A 17,113-nucleotide genomic window follows, 5' to 3' on the forward strand; every position below is an offset into this window, starting at 1 on the left:
GTTCTTATTGGAGGAGCAAGAATTGAATTGGGTTCCAAGCTAGTCCCTTGGTTTACTTTCTTGTTTTGAGTAGTTAGAATTGTCCTTAAGCTGTAATCTTCTAACTTTGAGGTTTAGATTGGAGAAATGCAGGGACACTTGTTGCTGCTTCTCATCCATCTCCCAAAAAGAATAAATCCTTGCACTTGTAAAAGTCACCTTTATAGATGGAATTTCTGCTAATAGTCCTAGCATAGGTGGTAATCATTCACCTTTACTGAGACATCTGATTGCCCTACAAGTCTGGGTAGAAGACTGGTTTCCACTTGCAGCTTATGTCTATTCATTTTATGAATATATTACAGTATTTGAACATAGGTTCATAGGTTGGTACTGGGCTATCTGCCCGAAGGTATATATTAGCCCAGCCACGTTGTGCAGTATTCACCGCCCCTTTAGTAGTTCCCTAGACCCTTGTACTAGCAGCTAGTACCCTTGGCCCCTGTCTAGTGGTGGTGTTGGTGAGCATCTGCAGTTATGGTGTGTATCCCCCAGTTGTCTGTGTAATGTAAAGGTCTAAGCAATGGCCACTTTGTATGTTGCCTATGTTCATGCCTTAATATAAATTTACTTCTATATATTGATTATTTGGTATGTGAGGACAAGTCTGAACAATAATGTGCATAAGTTGAAAGTATGGTTTGTCTGGCATTTGTTTTAATTAAATGGATGGCGCAGTGGTGCAGCAGTAGCATTGTCACCTCACAGTACGAAGTTCCCCGGTTCAATTCTCAGGTGGGGTGCCTTCAGTGCAGAGTCTGCATGTCCTCCCTGTGTTCATGTGGGTTTCCTCTGGGTGCTCCGGTTTCATCCCACACTTCAGAGAAGTGCATCTGGAGCATTTCTCCCTGGGCCTCTGCTGAAAATTGGCTTCGTTCCAAGTCAGATTTTCATGGTAAATGTTAAATAAATAAAAATAAATAAAATTAAAGACTGAATGGAATATAGGTCTCCTGTTAAAGAATGCAATAACTTAGAAACATCCGATTTTTACAGTGCATCCTTGCATATACTTTGTATGTTGATAACAGATACATTGATTTTAAATAGTTCATAAAAAAACTTATACATTTGATTTTTTTTTTTTTTTTTTCAGTATGGACTACAAAGAATTCTGGGAGATGAACGGGGCCTTTTCTTGCTAGCAAGAGCTATTGATCCCAAACAAGTCAATATGATGACAGATATCGTAAGATTGCTTTCTGTTATTTGCATCGTTGGAGAGGAAAACACGTAAGCAGTTGAAATCCTAAAATGTATTTTAATAAATATTGATGATTCTTTTGAAATGTAATAACCAAGAAGGACAGAAAAAGAAATATGTCGGATCACAGCTTTTGCCTTTTGAAATGTCAGAGTACTGCTGCCTTAGACTAACTAGTGTATTTACTGTTATAGCTCCTACTTGCAAACTGCCTTCAGTAGACACTTGCCTAAAACGAAATCATGTGTATGTTTTGTTCAGTATGATTAATTTCTTGTGAATGTATAAGCTACCAAATTAATGTGATATAAAGAAGAAAAATGTGGTAAAGATTTACTGAGCTTGCTAGTAAACATAGATCACACAGATAAATGCCATCCTGCTAAAGGCTTAGTGCATAAACAGGAGCCATTACTGACTTCAGTGTTGTCTCCATAGGTTCATAGGTAGGTACTAGGCTATTGGCCCAAGGCCCTACGTAAGCCTAGCCAACAAGATTCCCTGGCTTACGCCACCCAAGAAAGTTATTTTCCTGTGCCACTGTTGAGCAGAGACACAGAAGTGATCCCTGGGGGTGTATTTCCTATTTCCCATCCACTCATCAAGATTTTTCTTGAAGAATGCTAATGAAGAACTTTGCTTGACATAGCTGGGTAGCCTGTTCCAGAGTATGGGAAGTCTCTGAGACAGGAAACTATCCCTCCAACATATCCTGTTTATTGTGGTGACAAGGTTTAGGTCCCTAGAGCGTGTAGCTTGGAGGGATTGGGATTTCTTTAGGTGAAACATGTCCAACAGCTCTGGGTTTAACATAGCTTTATATGTTAGGCAGAGATCACCTCAGAGTAGGTGATATGCTATGGAGTAAAGCTGGAGTTTTTTGAGACAGTCAGTGTAGGGCATTTGTTTGAGGCCAGTAATCCTCTTTGTGAGGTACTTCTGTGGCCTTTCCAGCTGCTACAGATGTCTTGTGAGGTACATTCCAAAAGGGGCGTTGTACTCTATAATGGGTCTAATGAGTGTCAAGTAGACGGGAACAATGACCTATTTTTTCCTAGATAAACAACCCTTTTATAATGTGCTGTGCCACATAGAAGGACTTCCTAACTACTGTGGCGATGTGACTATCAAAGGAGAGACTACTGTCTACCTGGATCCCAAGGTCTCTTATCACACATTCGGTGTTAAGTAGATTGCTGCCTTTGTGGTAGTTCATGGGTACAGAGTTTTTATCAAAGGGGATGACACTGCACTTTTTGGCATTGAACTTGAGGCCATGGCTCTGACACCAGGCATCTGTCTCTGTGAGGCCCTTCTGTAGGATGTCCACATCATTTAGGGACTTGACTATGGCTCCTAGTTTGCAGTCATCTGCAAACATCCTTAGCCAGAGGCCTTCTTTGTTAGCCTGTACTTCAGAGAAGTAGATACCAAACAGGAGAGGTGCCAGGATGGAACCCTGTGGTACTCCACTTGTCACTGCTTTGAGGTCATATTTGAAATCTGCGACTTTTACAGTGTGGGTTCTGTCAGTGAGCCAGTTGGCAACCCATCTTGTGACATAGGGATTCATACCTAGTTTAGAGAGTTTAAATATAATTCCAGAATGGGGGATGGTGTTGAAAGCCTTGGCAAGGTCAAGGTAGGCTGTGTGAACCACCTTACCCTCATCTACGGCTTTGGTGACTGCTTCAAAAAAGTCGATCAGGTTCAGGAGGCTTGATCTGCCTTTCACAAACCCAACCTGGGTGGGATCCAGAGTTTGGAGGTTACCATTGTCTTTGTTTATGAGTTCCATGATGATATGTTCCATGGCCTTGCAGACCAGGCTTGTCAGGCTAATAGGTCGATAGTTCCCAGGATCAGTGGTGGCTCCCCCTTTGTGGAGTGGGATAACTGTTGCTGTGCGCCATTTAGTGGGCACAAAGCCTGATGTGAGGCTATTATTGAACATGGTGCTTAAGTGGGGAGCCAGTTTGTTCTGAAGTTCGTGTTAAACACAGCCTGGGATGCTGCCCGGTCCCATGGATGCTGTGTTTTTGGCTTTAGAGAGTGCAGCTTTTACTTGCGTAGTTGTGATTACAGGGACTCTGCATTCTTCTCGTATAGATATGGGCCATCAGCATTCTTCCTGTATAGATATGGGCCCTTTAGGGGGTGAGGGGGGGTAAAGTTAGCACTGGACCTATCTGCCAGGATGTTGGCAATATCAGTTAGTTCTGTAATTTTTGTGCTGTTGTGCTGTAACTCAGAGCAGATCTGGATGTTGCCATCGAGATTCTTGACATAGCTATAGAATGCTTTGTGGTTGTCCTTAGAATTAGTGGTGATTTTGTTTTCGTAGCTAGCTTTGGAGGATCTTGTAAGGGATCTCAGCTTCTTACTGACGCTGACCAGGGAGCTCCTCATCTCATGGGATTTTACTCTTTTGCAACAGTTTCTTCCTTCTGTTGTACAGTTTGTTTATGGCAGGGGCCCACCAGATTGGCTTCCTTTTTTTAGAGATACCGTCTTGGTTCTGTTAGGGATAGCACGATCCATGCACTCGTGTAAATGGTTATAGAGTGCATTTGTGTAGGATTCAGCAGTTGTAACTGTATTGTCCATCTGCATGGGTGTCATGAAGGTCACCACTTCTGTCTTAAGAAGCATGAAGTTGGCTTTAGAGACATTTTTTACCGTGGGTTCCTCAGTGGGGGGTGGGGGGCGGGATGCGGATATCAAGGGTGATTAGCTTATGGTTGGATCGGGCCGAGGAGTTGACTTCAGGTGTGGAACACCAGTCACTCATGTTGGTAATGACTAGGTCTAGGATATTGTTGCCCCTGGTGGGGGTATGGATAAGTTAATCCAGGGCATTGGAATTTAAGAATTCCAGAAAGCGTTGAGCTAAGGAGTTGGTACACGAGTATAGTTTTCCCAGTTAATGGTGGGGTAGTTGAAGTCGCCCATTGGTGTTTGGTTGAACCCTAATATTTTCCAGTACATGAAGAAAAGAGGAGTGGGAATCCTGGGGCATGGTGGGGGGTCTGTAGCAAGCTAGAATTTGGATTACAATTTTGCCCAGAGTTCGTTGCACTTGGATAACCTCGGATGCATTATGCTGAGAAACTAGCCTGGAGGTTTGGATGTCCTTAATGAATATGGACACATCTCCGCTTTTGGTGTTTTGGTCCAGGTTACATGGCCGAAAAGTGTGGTATGAGTTATAGCCTGGTAGTTCAGGGGTGCTCTCTGGAGCCTTGAACCAGGTCTCAGTCACTGCACAGATATCGATGTTCTCCATTTTAAGGAATGCATCGAGCGAATGCATTTTGAGATTTAGACTTCTAGCATTGAGTAGCATTACCCTCAGTTTTTTCTTGCCTGTTCCTGTTACAGTGGTGAATTAGTCATTTGAACCTTGCCTAAAAAAGGCACTATAGGGGCAGCAAGAGCCTTAGCCAGTATCTGGAATCTCAGGGGTGACAGGTGCAGGTCATCTGTGGCAAAGCATCGTGGTCTGTTGACCATGTCATCCAAGCAGACAGATACTGGATCCCCCTAGAATGACACCAGAAGCTTAGCCAGTTGTTGAAGTCAATCATTTTGTCCTTGTACTGCGGTTTCATTCTGGGCGATGGCAGAATGCTACTCAGGGCTAGGGTCATACCTGCCTGGGCTACAAGATCAGAGAGCTCTTCCATGTCTCTTTTCATGTAGTCCAGGGAAGTACATCTCGGGTCATTCACACCAACATGGACAATGACAGAGTCATATTTGTACTTGTTGTGGAGTGACCTGAATGCGTGGGTTATGTGGCGGATCCTGGCACCCGACAGGCAGCTGACAGTAACCTTTTCCTTGTTTAGCCTGGTGAGTGGGACATCAGTGTGCCTGACTATAGAGTCACCTATGACTAGTGTGTTGGGTACGTTGTTTTGCCTTATTGGCTGTGATTGAGTGGCACACTGAATCTGTGGATTATGCATCATTTGGGTTGTGTTGGGGGATGGAGGTTGCTTGCGTTTCTGCTTTGGAGGTCTCTGTTGCTTAGACAGATTATTATTGAGAGCCTCTGTGAATGTTTTTGTGTTACTATGTGTGGATTTTGGTGGTGTAGATTTAGTGAGGCTATGTGATTATTGTGGTGTGGTGCAAATGTTTACCTTCTCCTCATGACTGTCAAGTTCACTCTTGGTTGGAGAGAGCTTTACCTCCAGTTTGGCTAGATAAGTGCATCTCTCACAGGTTGTAGTGTTGGGTGGTAGGAGGAGAGGGTTGTCTGTGTACATGAGGCAATTTCTACATTGCCTCAAGATGCCCAGATTCATCAGATAGACAGGAGAGAACACTGGGAGCTGACCCTTGGACATGCCTGAATAAAAAACTATTTTCCTCTAGGTAAGTGAGGAAAGTGAGTACAAGAGCTGTTTTTCTCTAAGCAAGTGAGAAAAGTAAGTACAAAAACTGTTTTCCTCTAGGTAATGAGGAAGGTTGAGTGCTGTAGTAATTAGTAGCTTATTTAGTGCTTACAAGTTCTGAACAAGTGCTGAGCACGAATAAGCAAATTTAAGTGCTAAAACTAAGAATCTGTATCTGCACTAGACGAGTTACAGGACAGAAACAAGTGCAAATGTAGGCTTTTGAATCAAAAAGTTGAGAGAGATGGAAGAGATTGCCCAAATGGCCAATAACTACAATTTCTGGGCCAGAACCACTCCTTATGTGGTAGACAGGTTATCTAGTGCTTACCACTCCCACTGATAAGCTAGAAGGCTTCCCTCTAACACAGAAAGGCTTGGGGGGCTCAGAAGCTTACATACAGTCCTGGATACAGCAAATCTGTGTCTGGAACACTAGTTACAGGAAAGGTAGGAAACAGGCTTACAGTTTTTTTTTTTTTACAGAAAGGTAGCTTAAACAGTAGTAAAAACAATTCACATGCAGTGCAAGCTAGCACACTTGAGTATGTAGCAATATTAGACCAAACACAGTTTAAAAATACAATTAAATTAAAAAGGACTAAAAGCAAGTGCAGAAAGAGTTTATTAGGTAGAATGTGGTAAAGAGATGGGACTAGGGGAGTGTCCCAGATCAAATCTACAGTGGGGCGGGCAACTGCAAAACAGTTTCAACAGAGATCTAAGCAACAATTAACAGTACAAACTCTAAAACCAAAAAAATATACTCGGCTCTGTATATTTGCAGATAGATTGGAAGGCAGTCTCTCAGAACACAGGTTCCAGCAAATAAAAAATGATTGTGTACCCATTATGTACCCCGTCCCCCGTCCCACAGACATGCACATGTTTGGCATAGCATAGGCCTTAGCACATTCATATTTAGAAAAATATGCATTTTTTACACATGAATGTCATGTTACTATTATGTTATAGATGGCTTTGTAGCTTTCTAGTGTTGCTTTACTTTATTGGTCTTTGTTTTCGTATGATAGCATTATCCTGTGAACCCAGTCTATAAAATTTGGCACTGAAAGACTTCAGTCTTGCTTGTATTACTACAAATTATGTTCATGTGCCTTGTTAAATAGCGAGATTGGTGACTGATCTCTCTTTTTATCCATACCTACTGTACAAAAAGTTTTTCTCTTTCTTTGTTGCAAACTGCAGTAAGCAGTTTTGGAGTTTAACTTCAGTGAAAACCAAATAAATTCAAACAAACCAAGGAAACTCAAATAGACGAAAAAATGCTGAGCCACAAGAAATAAATGTTAGCGCTTTCATTTACTGACATAAGCAAACTTCTTCAGACAAAGTACAAACAGCATTGCTTCATTAAATACAAACAATTAATTACATCACCAACAACTAAATTAAGTTCCATGCCCACATTTAAAAAAATAGTTGAAAAAAATATATGTAGAAAGTTCAATAAAACCATTTCTACACATGAAATGCAGACTTTAACATGAACATCCCAAATAAATAAAAATTAAACATTACATAATTTCCAAAAGTGCATATAATATTCACTAAAAGCAAACTTTAAAAAATTATAAATGCATCAATATATTAAATAAAATAAATGCATAACTTAAAAAATCAGAATTCGTCTTTCAATGGATTTCAATTTAAGGATACATTTAATGGAAAGAAAGTTGTTGAGACCCGGAGGTGCATGTGCATTGAGCCTTAATTGCCAAGCCAACTCTTTCTCATCCAGTCTTAAAGACCAGTGTCCCGCCCTACAGTTCTCTCCTATTTTGTCAATAACACAAAACAAAAATTGATGTGTAGGGGAAGACATTACATGCCTAGCCAAAGCATTGTTCAAATTCAATTTATTCATGTTATAAACGTTTTCATAAATTCTCTGCTTCAAGCACCTTTCGGTCTTACCGACATAGAAAGCAGAACAACCCTGGCACAAAGCTAAATATACCACTTTACTAGATTCACAGTTAAATTTACTTTTCAAATAAAGCCTCCTATTCCGAACAGTGAATGATTTGGTCACATTCACATATTTACAAGAACGACACTTAACCACATTTCATCATCCCACAATGGAAAGCATTCGTGACCATAAATCTTTCCAATTTAAGTTTCAAATTACAACCCTTCCTAAAATAATTTTTGGTAGTTCACCCCAACTTATTCCCAATACAGGGGTCCTCCAAAAGGAAGCACCAATTTTTATTCAAAATCGCTTTTAATAATGGTGCGTCCATTGAAAAGGTGGTAATGAGGCTGGTAGTTAAAGCCACGTCCATGCAGAGGACTTCTACTCTTAGGGCTGCTAAGGGGGAATCCCCCACAGAGGAATCAGTACTAATTATATGTTCATTAGATTCAAAATGCAGGGGTTCAGACTTCTTATCATTGTGCGCATGTAACTCCATTACCACACTGTTCTCAGGAAGTAGGGGTTTATAAATTCCCGCTTTCCTTTTAAGATAAACCTCATCCATCAACTGGGTAAAAAGGCCTGCAGGATATCCCCTTTTAGTGAACATTTTCATTAATAATTCACATTCCATCAAAAATTCAGACTGAAGTGATACCACCCTAGCGGCCCTCCCTAACTGGCCCTTCACTACTGCTCTTTTCTGGTGGTAAGGATATGAGCTTGAAAAGTGTAGGAAGGCATTCGAATAAGTGGGCTTCCTAAAAATCCTCGATAAATACCACTTATTCCAATCATCTTTGCATAGATCAATATCCAAATAAGTGATATTGTCACTACTAAACTCCCAAGTGAAGTCCAGGAACCCAGCAAACTTGGTAATGCGCTCGACGAAGACCAATGCCAGTACAGAATCACCATTCCAGATGATAAAAATATCATCCCAGTACCGGGTGTACCATACCACCCTCTGTTTAAACATAGCATCTTTGAAGAGAAAAGTTCTCAACCAGTGGGCGATAACCGTGTTCGCAAAGGTGGCTCCACAGAGTGAACCCATGATAATATTCACAATTAAACATGAAATAATTATTACTCAAGACCAAGTCAAGCAAGTATTCAATCAAATTAATTTCTTTACCATTCACTTTTTTATCCAGCAAAAATTCCCGTACCCATTCACTACCTACCCCTTGGGGAATCGTGGTATACAAGTCACGAACATCGATGGTGAGAAAGTTATAATCATGATAAGGGAGCTTGGCAACAGAATCAAGGAAAGCCCAAGAGTCTTTACAAATATGTAATTCACCCCTAAGTTGTTGTTTAAGTTTACTATCCACGACCTTAGCGGAACCAAAGGTGATGGATTGTCTGCCATCAACAATTGGGCACAGAGGTGGATTTTCCAAATCCTTATGGATCTTTGGCAATCCGAAAATGACTGGTGTTAGTGGGCACACAATGCTTAAATAGTTGTACATTTCCACACTAATAGAGCCCTCAATGAACAAGTCACTAATAAAACCCCTAACATGTTGGAAGGCTCCATTAATGATACTTTTAGGCACTTTCTCATAAGCCGGACTAGCCAACAGTGTGCGCATTCTCCTTTTATAATCGGTTTCATCCATAAAGATTAAACCGCCCCCTTTATCGGGATTAATGATGCGGATGCCGGCAAATTTCACCCCATCCAAAGCCTCCATCTCACAAGATGACAAATTATTGAAAAAAATCATGATGCCTATTACTCAATACATTTCTAATGTCATTTTCACACACTTTCTCATACAACACGACATAGTTATGTAACGGAGGATTATAAGTACTCGCCACTCTAAAATTTTCAATCACATTGCTAGTGTTACCTAACAAAATGTGTAAATTAAGTTTGCGAGTGTAACTTTTAAGATCAATCACAGTTTTCACTAAATCAGAACAAGCAGATGGCACAAAAGTTAAACCTCTCGCTAACACTTCAATTAAAGTGTTGGAGTGGACAAAAGACAAATAATTAAAGATCTTAAAATCACCCAATTTGTTGTTCAATGGACGCACCATTATTAAAGGCGATTTTGAATAAAAATTGGTGCTTCCTTTTAGAGGACCCCTGTATTGGGAATAAGTTGGGTGACCTATCAAAAATTATTTTTAGGAAGGGTTGTAATTTGAAACTTAAATTGGAAAGATTTATGGTCACGAATGCTTTCCATTGTGGAAAGTGGTAGGTGTCGTTCTTGTAAATATGTGAATGTGACCAAATCAATCACTGTTTGGAATAGGAGGTTTTATTTGAAAAGAAAATTTAGCTGTGACTCTAGTAAAGTGGTATATTTAGCTTTGTGCCAGGGTTGTTCTGCTTTCTATGTCGGTAAGACCGAAAGGTGCTTGAAGCAGAGAATTTATGAGCATGTTTATGACATGAATACATTGAATTTGAACAATGCTTTGGCTAGGCATGTAATGTCTTTCCCTACACATCAATTTTTATTTTGTGTTGACAAAACAGGAGAGAACTGTAGGGGGGAACCCTGGTCTTTAAGATTGGATGAGAAATAGTTGGCTTGGCAATTAAGGCTCAATGCACATGCACCTCCGGGTCTCAACGACTTTCTTTCCATTAAATGTATCCTTAAATTGAAATCCATTGAAAGATGAATTCTGATTTTCTAAGTTATGCATTTATTTTATTTAATATATTGATGCATTTATAATTTTTAAAAGTTTGCTTTTAGTGAATATTATATGCACTCTTGGAAATTATGTAATGTTTAATTTTTATTTATTTGGGATGTTCATGTTAAAGTCTGCATTTCATGTGTAGACATGTTTTTTTTGAGCTTTCTATATATATATTTTTTCAACTATTTCTTTAAATGTGGGCATGGAAGTTAATTTAGTTGTTGGTGATGTAATTAATTGTATTTAATGAAGCAGTGCTGTTTGTACTTTGTCTGAAGAAGTTTGCTTATGTCAGTAAACGGAAGCGCTAACATTTATTTCTTGTGGCTCTGAGAGTTTTTTCGCCTATTTGAGTTTAACTTCAGTCACTGGTTGTGATGTTTAGTGTGTGATTATCACTCTAAAATGGAGCTGAGGAGGTCTTGTGAGATCTCCAGCAGTTCCAGTACTACCAGTGAGTTCACCTGTATTTTGTGACAGGTGATACAGTTGATAATCATTTGAATGTCAGACTTGCATAACTGCAAAGAAAAGTGAGACTGACTGTGTAGAACTAGAGAATGCGTTTACCAAGTCTGAGAAAACTACAGCTTGGAGTTTTCTCCTTTGTCCAAGTTGCAGTCTCTAGACTCTCAATTATGGATCATAAAATTACAGTAGGCAGCTGTAACAAGTATTTGTCATCTACAAAAAATGATTTGACTGATTTGTTTGTTCTGCCTACCCAAACACAAACTCGCCCTTTTTTCCTCTTCCCCTGGTGAAAATTTTAATAGCATACAAAGCAAATGAAATAAGTATGGCTTTCTCAAACCACAGTTTGCCAGCATAAGCATTCTCACTCCAACCTTTAAATAAAACTTTTGTGTCATGTCCTAGGTTCATAGGTTGGTACTAGGCTATCAGCTCTAGGGCCTATACAAGCCTAGCCATAACAATTCCCTGGCTATTTCTTCCCACACTATTTACTTCCCTGAACCCCTGTCTAGCAGGGCGACTGACATGATCCCCGGGGTGAATTTCCTTTTCCCATCCAATCGTCAAGGTTCCTTTTGAAGAGGGCCAAAGAGGCACTCTGCTTGACCTGTATGGGCAATCTATTCCAGAGTCTGGGGAGTCTCTGGGTCAGGAACCTATCCCTCCAGCATGTTTTATTTATTGTGATGACAAGGTTTAGCATGTAGCTAGAGTTTTTTAAGGCGGTCAGCGTAGGGCATCTGCTTTATAGGTTCATACAAGTTTTTCTGTGGACTCTGTCTAGTGGGATTATGTGCAGATCAACCCTAGCCAGAGCTGACCAGGTGGTCTAATGGTACTGGATACCAAAATCACCTTACTTGGTTCTTGTTGCTAAAAGCTGCTGGTTCTACTCTGGGGTTTTCCCTGAATGACTAAGTTTCTCACCTCACCATGGAGTGTAAGCCTAGGAGCCCAGGAGAGGAAATCCTATTTCTCTTGTTTGTACCTCTAGTGTCATGCTTTCTGTCTGGCAACAGTCCATGACAGACCAGTAAACTGAGACAGATGTCTGACAGCTCGGCTCCCGCTTTAGCACCAGGCCAGCGGGACACCTGCAAGACTAGCCACAAGCACAGTCCACTTATCAGTCATACTCTGCCCTTTTCCATCATCATGATCAAGAACTCAAGGTACTTAAAACTGTTCCACTAGAGGGACATATTCTTCCTCTCCCATGTATGTAATTTTTGACCTTGTGCCTGCTGACCAGCAGGCCTCCTCTAACTGGGCAAAACCTATTCTTCCCTCATACACTAGAACTCTCCCCCTGCCCAATGGAGTGTAAGAGCTTTCCAGAAGAAACTGTCATTCAGCCAAGAATTGAGGATGTTTCAGATTCTGTAACAATATGTTTAGGTTGAAGGATGTGCAGTCTGCATCACTGAAGAGGTCCATAATGCCTTTCCTACATGACAGCATGCTGCTAATCACTCAAAGTGCAACTACCCATTACTGGCTTGGTGAGCCTAATGCCTGACCATGACTGTGTGTTTGTATCCCAGCCCCTACTTTGAGGATTTTGTGCACAATATAACTAGCTGTGACCCCCAACCAAATTGGCATGTCCATCATTGCCTGCATCCCCATCAGTGACCCAAGTTACTAAATGATCATGGGTCATAGAGCTTTATCTCCTCGATGCTACTGTACCTGGCATGAAGAGATTCTTTCCTGGGAGAGCATCATGTCATCATCTGGTGTTGATGATGTCCACTGCAGCCGCTTCACAATCAGGAGGCATTCACTTGAGTGGGAGTTAAAGCATGTGGTCACATGATGTTAAAATTATAACATTATCTGCAGACGACAGGTGTGCACTTGTAGGCTCCTCATCTGACCATGTATAATTTCTGAACCACTTTTAATAAGAAAACATACCATGTTAACATTATTCATTCGCATGCATCATACATTAAAGTTTTATTTTATTTTATTTTATTTTGGAGCACTGATCAAATCTGATCATTTCCAGGCATGGCCTGGGTTACATTAATAGTAAAGTAAGATTAAAGATGTAAATAAATTATGTAGTACAGTGACATAATGCATAACCTAACATTGATATATAGGTTTACTATTATCATTTCAAAGCCACTTCAGTCGACTCTTTAGAATGTCGACCCGAAATGCTGAGTCCGGAATGCCAAAAAGTAAACCAAAATGAATACGTCAGCAGTTGTGGTTCGATGTATTCGACATAGCAGGAGATGATGTCACTCACTTCCTGCTGTGCACATTAATGTACCGTTAAACTCTACAGTCAATGGTACATTAATTCTACTATTTTGCAGGGGTCTACACTCCCCTGCACAATAAATATACCAACCCTGAGATCGTACTACAGTGAGGAAATGGGAAAATTCCCTGTTTCTGACTGAATGGCGATCTCCCTGCACACTGTTGAACCCAATGCTCAAATTACACTACATGTTTGCTGTAGTATAGTCGAAAAATTTAGGTTTGACATTCTGCTGAACTGCAAGTCGACCACATGCCAATCGACCGATGCATTTTATATATATATAATATTGCTATCAAAATTTTGCAAATCGGCTTTGCGTGTAATGACTTACGCGAAGCAAAACAATGAAAATGTGCATACCCTTCACTCACGACCCTGAACACGGTAATGTCACTATGTCAAATTTAACAATATTGACATTGTCCGACTTTTCTGGATGTCTGGAGATATATTACCAATATTTTGTAGGGTGGCAAGACCCCTGCACCTCCCACACCCCCTGCTCATTATATATTCTAATTCTGAAATCGCATTACAGTGAGGAAAAGGTTACTTTTCCCAATCTCCACTGTAGTGTGATCCCGTTGTAAACAGTGACGCTCAAAACAGTGACTCTAAGCTACATGTCGATGTTTCATAGGTGTCAGGATTTCCACTCGCAGTTTTAATCTTTTGCACCTTTACTCTTGACCTTATGCATGATGGTAAGAAGTTTCAAACATTTGTTATTAAACACATTATATATCTATATCTATCTGTGTGTATATATATATATATATATATATATAGGTTCACTTCAAAATCCTGAAAGCTCAAAATCCTGAAAACTCATAATACTGAATCTCATAATAATGAAAAACATACAGGACACCAACACTGACTGTATTGCAGCAGAAATACATACAGAAACAAAGAAAAGATAAACCATATCAGTCTAAACCAACTATAAGCAGAGGGGCAAGCCCCCTTTCACCCCCCACCCCCTGCTACTTAAATAGATCAACTCTGAGATCGCACTTCACTACTCTAATATGAGTTATGTTGTATAGTAAATTAGAAGGGAACATGACTAAGGTTACAACAGGCAGTCATGAAGCATGCAATGGTATGTTTGCCATTTTCTTCTGTGAAGTGCGATCTCAGAGTTGACATATTTAAGTAGCAGGGGGTGTGGGGGGTGCACTGGGGCTTGTCCCCCTGCTTATAATTGTAGATGAATATTATGTTTCTGTATATATTTCTGCTGCAATAGAGTCAGTGTTAGTGTCCTGTATGTTTTTCAGTATTATGAATTTTCAGGATTTTGAGATTCAGGATTTTGAAGTGAACCCATCTCTCTCTCTCTCTCTCTCTATATATATATATATATATACACACACACACACACACACACAGAGACACATTTACAAGACTGATTAAAATGCTGTAGGATTAGTAGTATATATAGGTGAGGTAAATGTTTCCCAGCCAAAGGAGCAAATATAAAATATACAAGCATTGAGGGAAATTTTGGGGAATTATGACAGTAGGAATTGTTGAATGCTAACAGCTGTAATAAAAGAGCTAATAACATTCTTTTTAACAATTTTCAGTCACTCTAACATTACATTTCTCTCTCTTTCGGCTTTTCCCAGTTAAAGGTCGCCACAGCGGATCACCTCGTCCACTCATGATTGGCAGTGGAGCTTTACGGTGTCGAGTTGCCAGCCCGGCACCCAACCTTCCACGGAAGGCACACACACGCACGCACTCACTCCTGCCTAGGGCCAATTTTAGCATGTCTAATCCACTTGCAGCATGTCTTTGGGGATGTTGAAGGAAACTGGAGCACACGGAGGAAACCCACACGACCACAGGGAGGACATGCAGACGCTGCACAGAAGGCACCCCAGCCAAAGATCGAACCGGAGAGCCTCTTTCTGTGTGGTGACAATGCTAATCACTGCACCACCGTGGCCATCACTCTGACATTACATAAATTGCTTAATTCTTGCCTTTCCTTAAATGATATTACTTATTATGAACATTATTCTAGATGTGTTGTTCCCACAAATTAAATTTATTCCTATACAATATGCACCTTCCATTTTCTAAAGATCCTACTTTTTTTTTGTCATTTGTTCCCATCATAATTGCCTTTCTACTTCCTCTCTCCCCAGTTTGATCCCAGGACTAACATACCTCATCACTACTATCTACTCCAGAGTCTCCCATCCTGGGTGCTGTAGCTGTAGTCCTAGCATACCGTGGTAAAATAGAAACGAAAAAAGAAAATATTATTTTTTTACTGCTGTGTACATACGTATCATGAATGATTACTGAAAGCAGTCTTGGTGGTATTCCAGCATTCTGCCATGACCATTTCGGAAATTGTTGAAAAAGGGGGAAGCCTTGTGAACCTAAGTCCAGTGCTGCTCTTCAGGTATTTGAAACCTTTGTATACACCTTCGAAGTAGCATTCTGGAAGTCAGATGGACAACATCAAGATCTTAAGAATCTCGCCAGATTCTGCAGAGTTCAACAGACAGCCCAGTATTTGCACGGGAAACTCATGGCAGACCTTGCTGCTGTTTCCCTTCATGCTGCTAGGGACTGTAAGTTAAATTAACTCCTTGTAGAAACAATCTCCAACAGACTAGGGAGAGTTGGATAATAGATGTATATTTAGCAAAAAGCAATCCATGTATCAGCCACCGTTACCCCCTCTTAACATCAGAGTTGTCGGATGTCTGACCCACATGAAGTACCAAGGTGAGGTCCTGAAGCAAGCAAAACAACAATAGACACAAAGATGAAACCAAAAAAAAAAATTTCATTACCAGATACCAGACCCACATACCTCTCAACTGTCCAGATTTTCGCCTCATATTTTGGTCTGTTCGTCATAAAATTTTTGGTTTTCCGAATTTTTGCAGCAAATCAGTGAGTACTGAATTCACTATATAATGACAGACATTTGAGTTTCAGACTTCATATCACACAGAAAATGCATGGTAACACAAGACCTTTTCATTCTAACAACTTTCTAAGTTTATAAGAGCAATATTTAAAATGTGTCCCTATTTGTGGTGCTTTGTCCCCCCTGTTATTTTTAGCTTTGTCCATTTTTTTTGTGCTAAGAGGTTGAGAGCTATGCATCGCACACACATTGTGTGTACATGTGATAAAATATAAAGGGCATCAGGTACAGGATCTGCCATTAGGAGACATGGCTGACCACTCAACCCCTGCCAAAGTACTTTAAAGAAAAACTTCTTTATGTGCTCATGGACTGGAACCTCATTTTTGATTCACTCACTGAGATAATTTTCGGAAAGGTAGAAGACAATGGGAAGGCAGTGAAGATCATTACCAACTGCCAGGTGCTGCTGAAGTTGTCCATACAAACCATGGCCCATTTGTCAGTTTCATACCAGACGGCAGTAAACCAGGCAGAAGAAAGCCTTTGAGGAATTAAAATGACAAGGCAGGAAAAAGGGCAGGTCATGGTGGCCATCTAGCAATAGCTTTACAGGGCCCTCTGCATACTCATGACTCTACTAGGATGTCTCCCCTTTCCGCCACCTCATTTTATCCTCTATTCCCCACATCTTTGGAGGTCAAGTGACTTTGAGAAAATTGATCAACAATTACTTCAGGCATGTGGATACTGAATATCAGATTACAGGTTAATGTTCAAGACCTTTCCTCCTTTCTGAGGATACCTTCTTTCTCAGCAAACCAGGGGGAGTTGGCTTTGCTTCTCCTAGGAGAGGGAGACATAGAAAGGGATTTTTTTTAATTCTAGGCTTTTCCTTGTCTCCAAAAGAAATAGGCTATGGTGGTCTGTTTTAGATCTCTCCAAACTAAAGCTAATGCTATTATTAAGGGCACCAAAGTTCAAAATGCCCACAGTATTTTCTTTTCTCCTTATCAATGCTTTGAACAGTCATGGTTATCCTGGAAATCAATGAAACTTTCCTAATGTTCCTATATGCAAGAAGCCCATAAAATACTTTGTCTTCAGGGCAGGGGCTTCCACTTAGACATTAAGTACTTGACATCTGGGGTCTCCATTGCTCTTAGGGCATTAATGA

The 17,113-nt window shown here is 40.4% G+C and overlaps 1 protein-coding gene across 2 annotated transcripts in view; it reads left to right on the forward strand.

The window, feature by feature from the left end:
- The window catches only part of DIAPH2 (diaphanous related formin 2), a 5,354,951-nt gene that overhangs the window by 1,976,049 nt on the left and 3,361,789 nt on the right, over positions 1-17,113 (forward strand). For both annotated transcript variants that reach the window (XM_044057628.1, XM_044057629.1), the window contains exon 8: positions 1,136-1,272. In XM_044057628.1, the coding sequence (XP_043913563.1) occupies positions 1,136-1,272 (137 nt within the window). The remainder of the gene's footprint in view (positions 1-1,135; positions 1,273-17,113) is intronic.

The sequence above is a fragment of the Protopterus annectens genome, chromosome 15.part0 (assembly GCF_019279795.1).
Source record: "Protopterus annectens isolate FY-2018-M chromosome 15.part0, PAN1.0, whole genome shotgun sequence".
In the NCBI taxonomy this organism is placed as follows: domain Eukaryota; kingdom Metazoa; phylum Chordata; order Ceratodontiformes; family Protopteridae; genus Protopterus; species Protopterus annectens.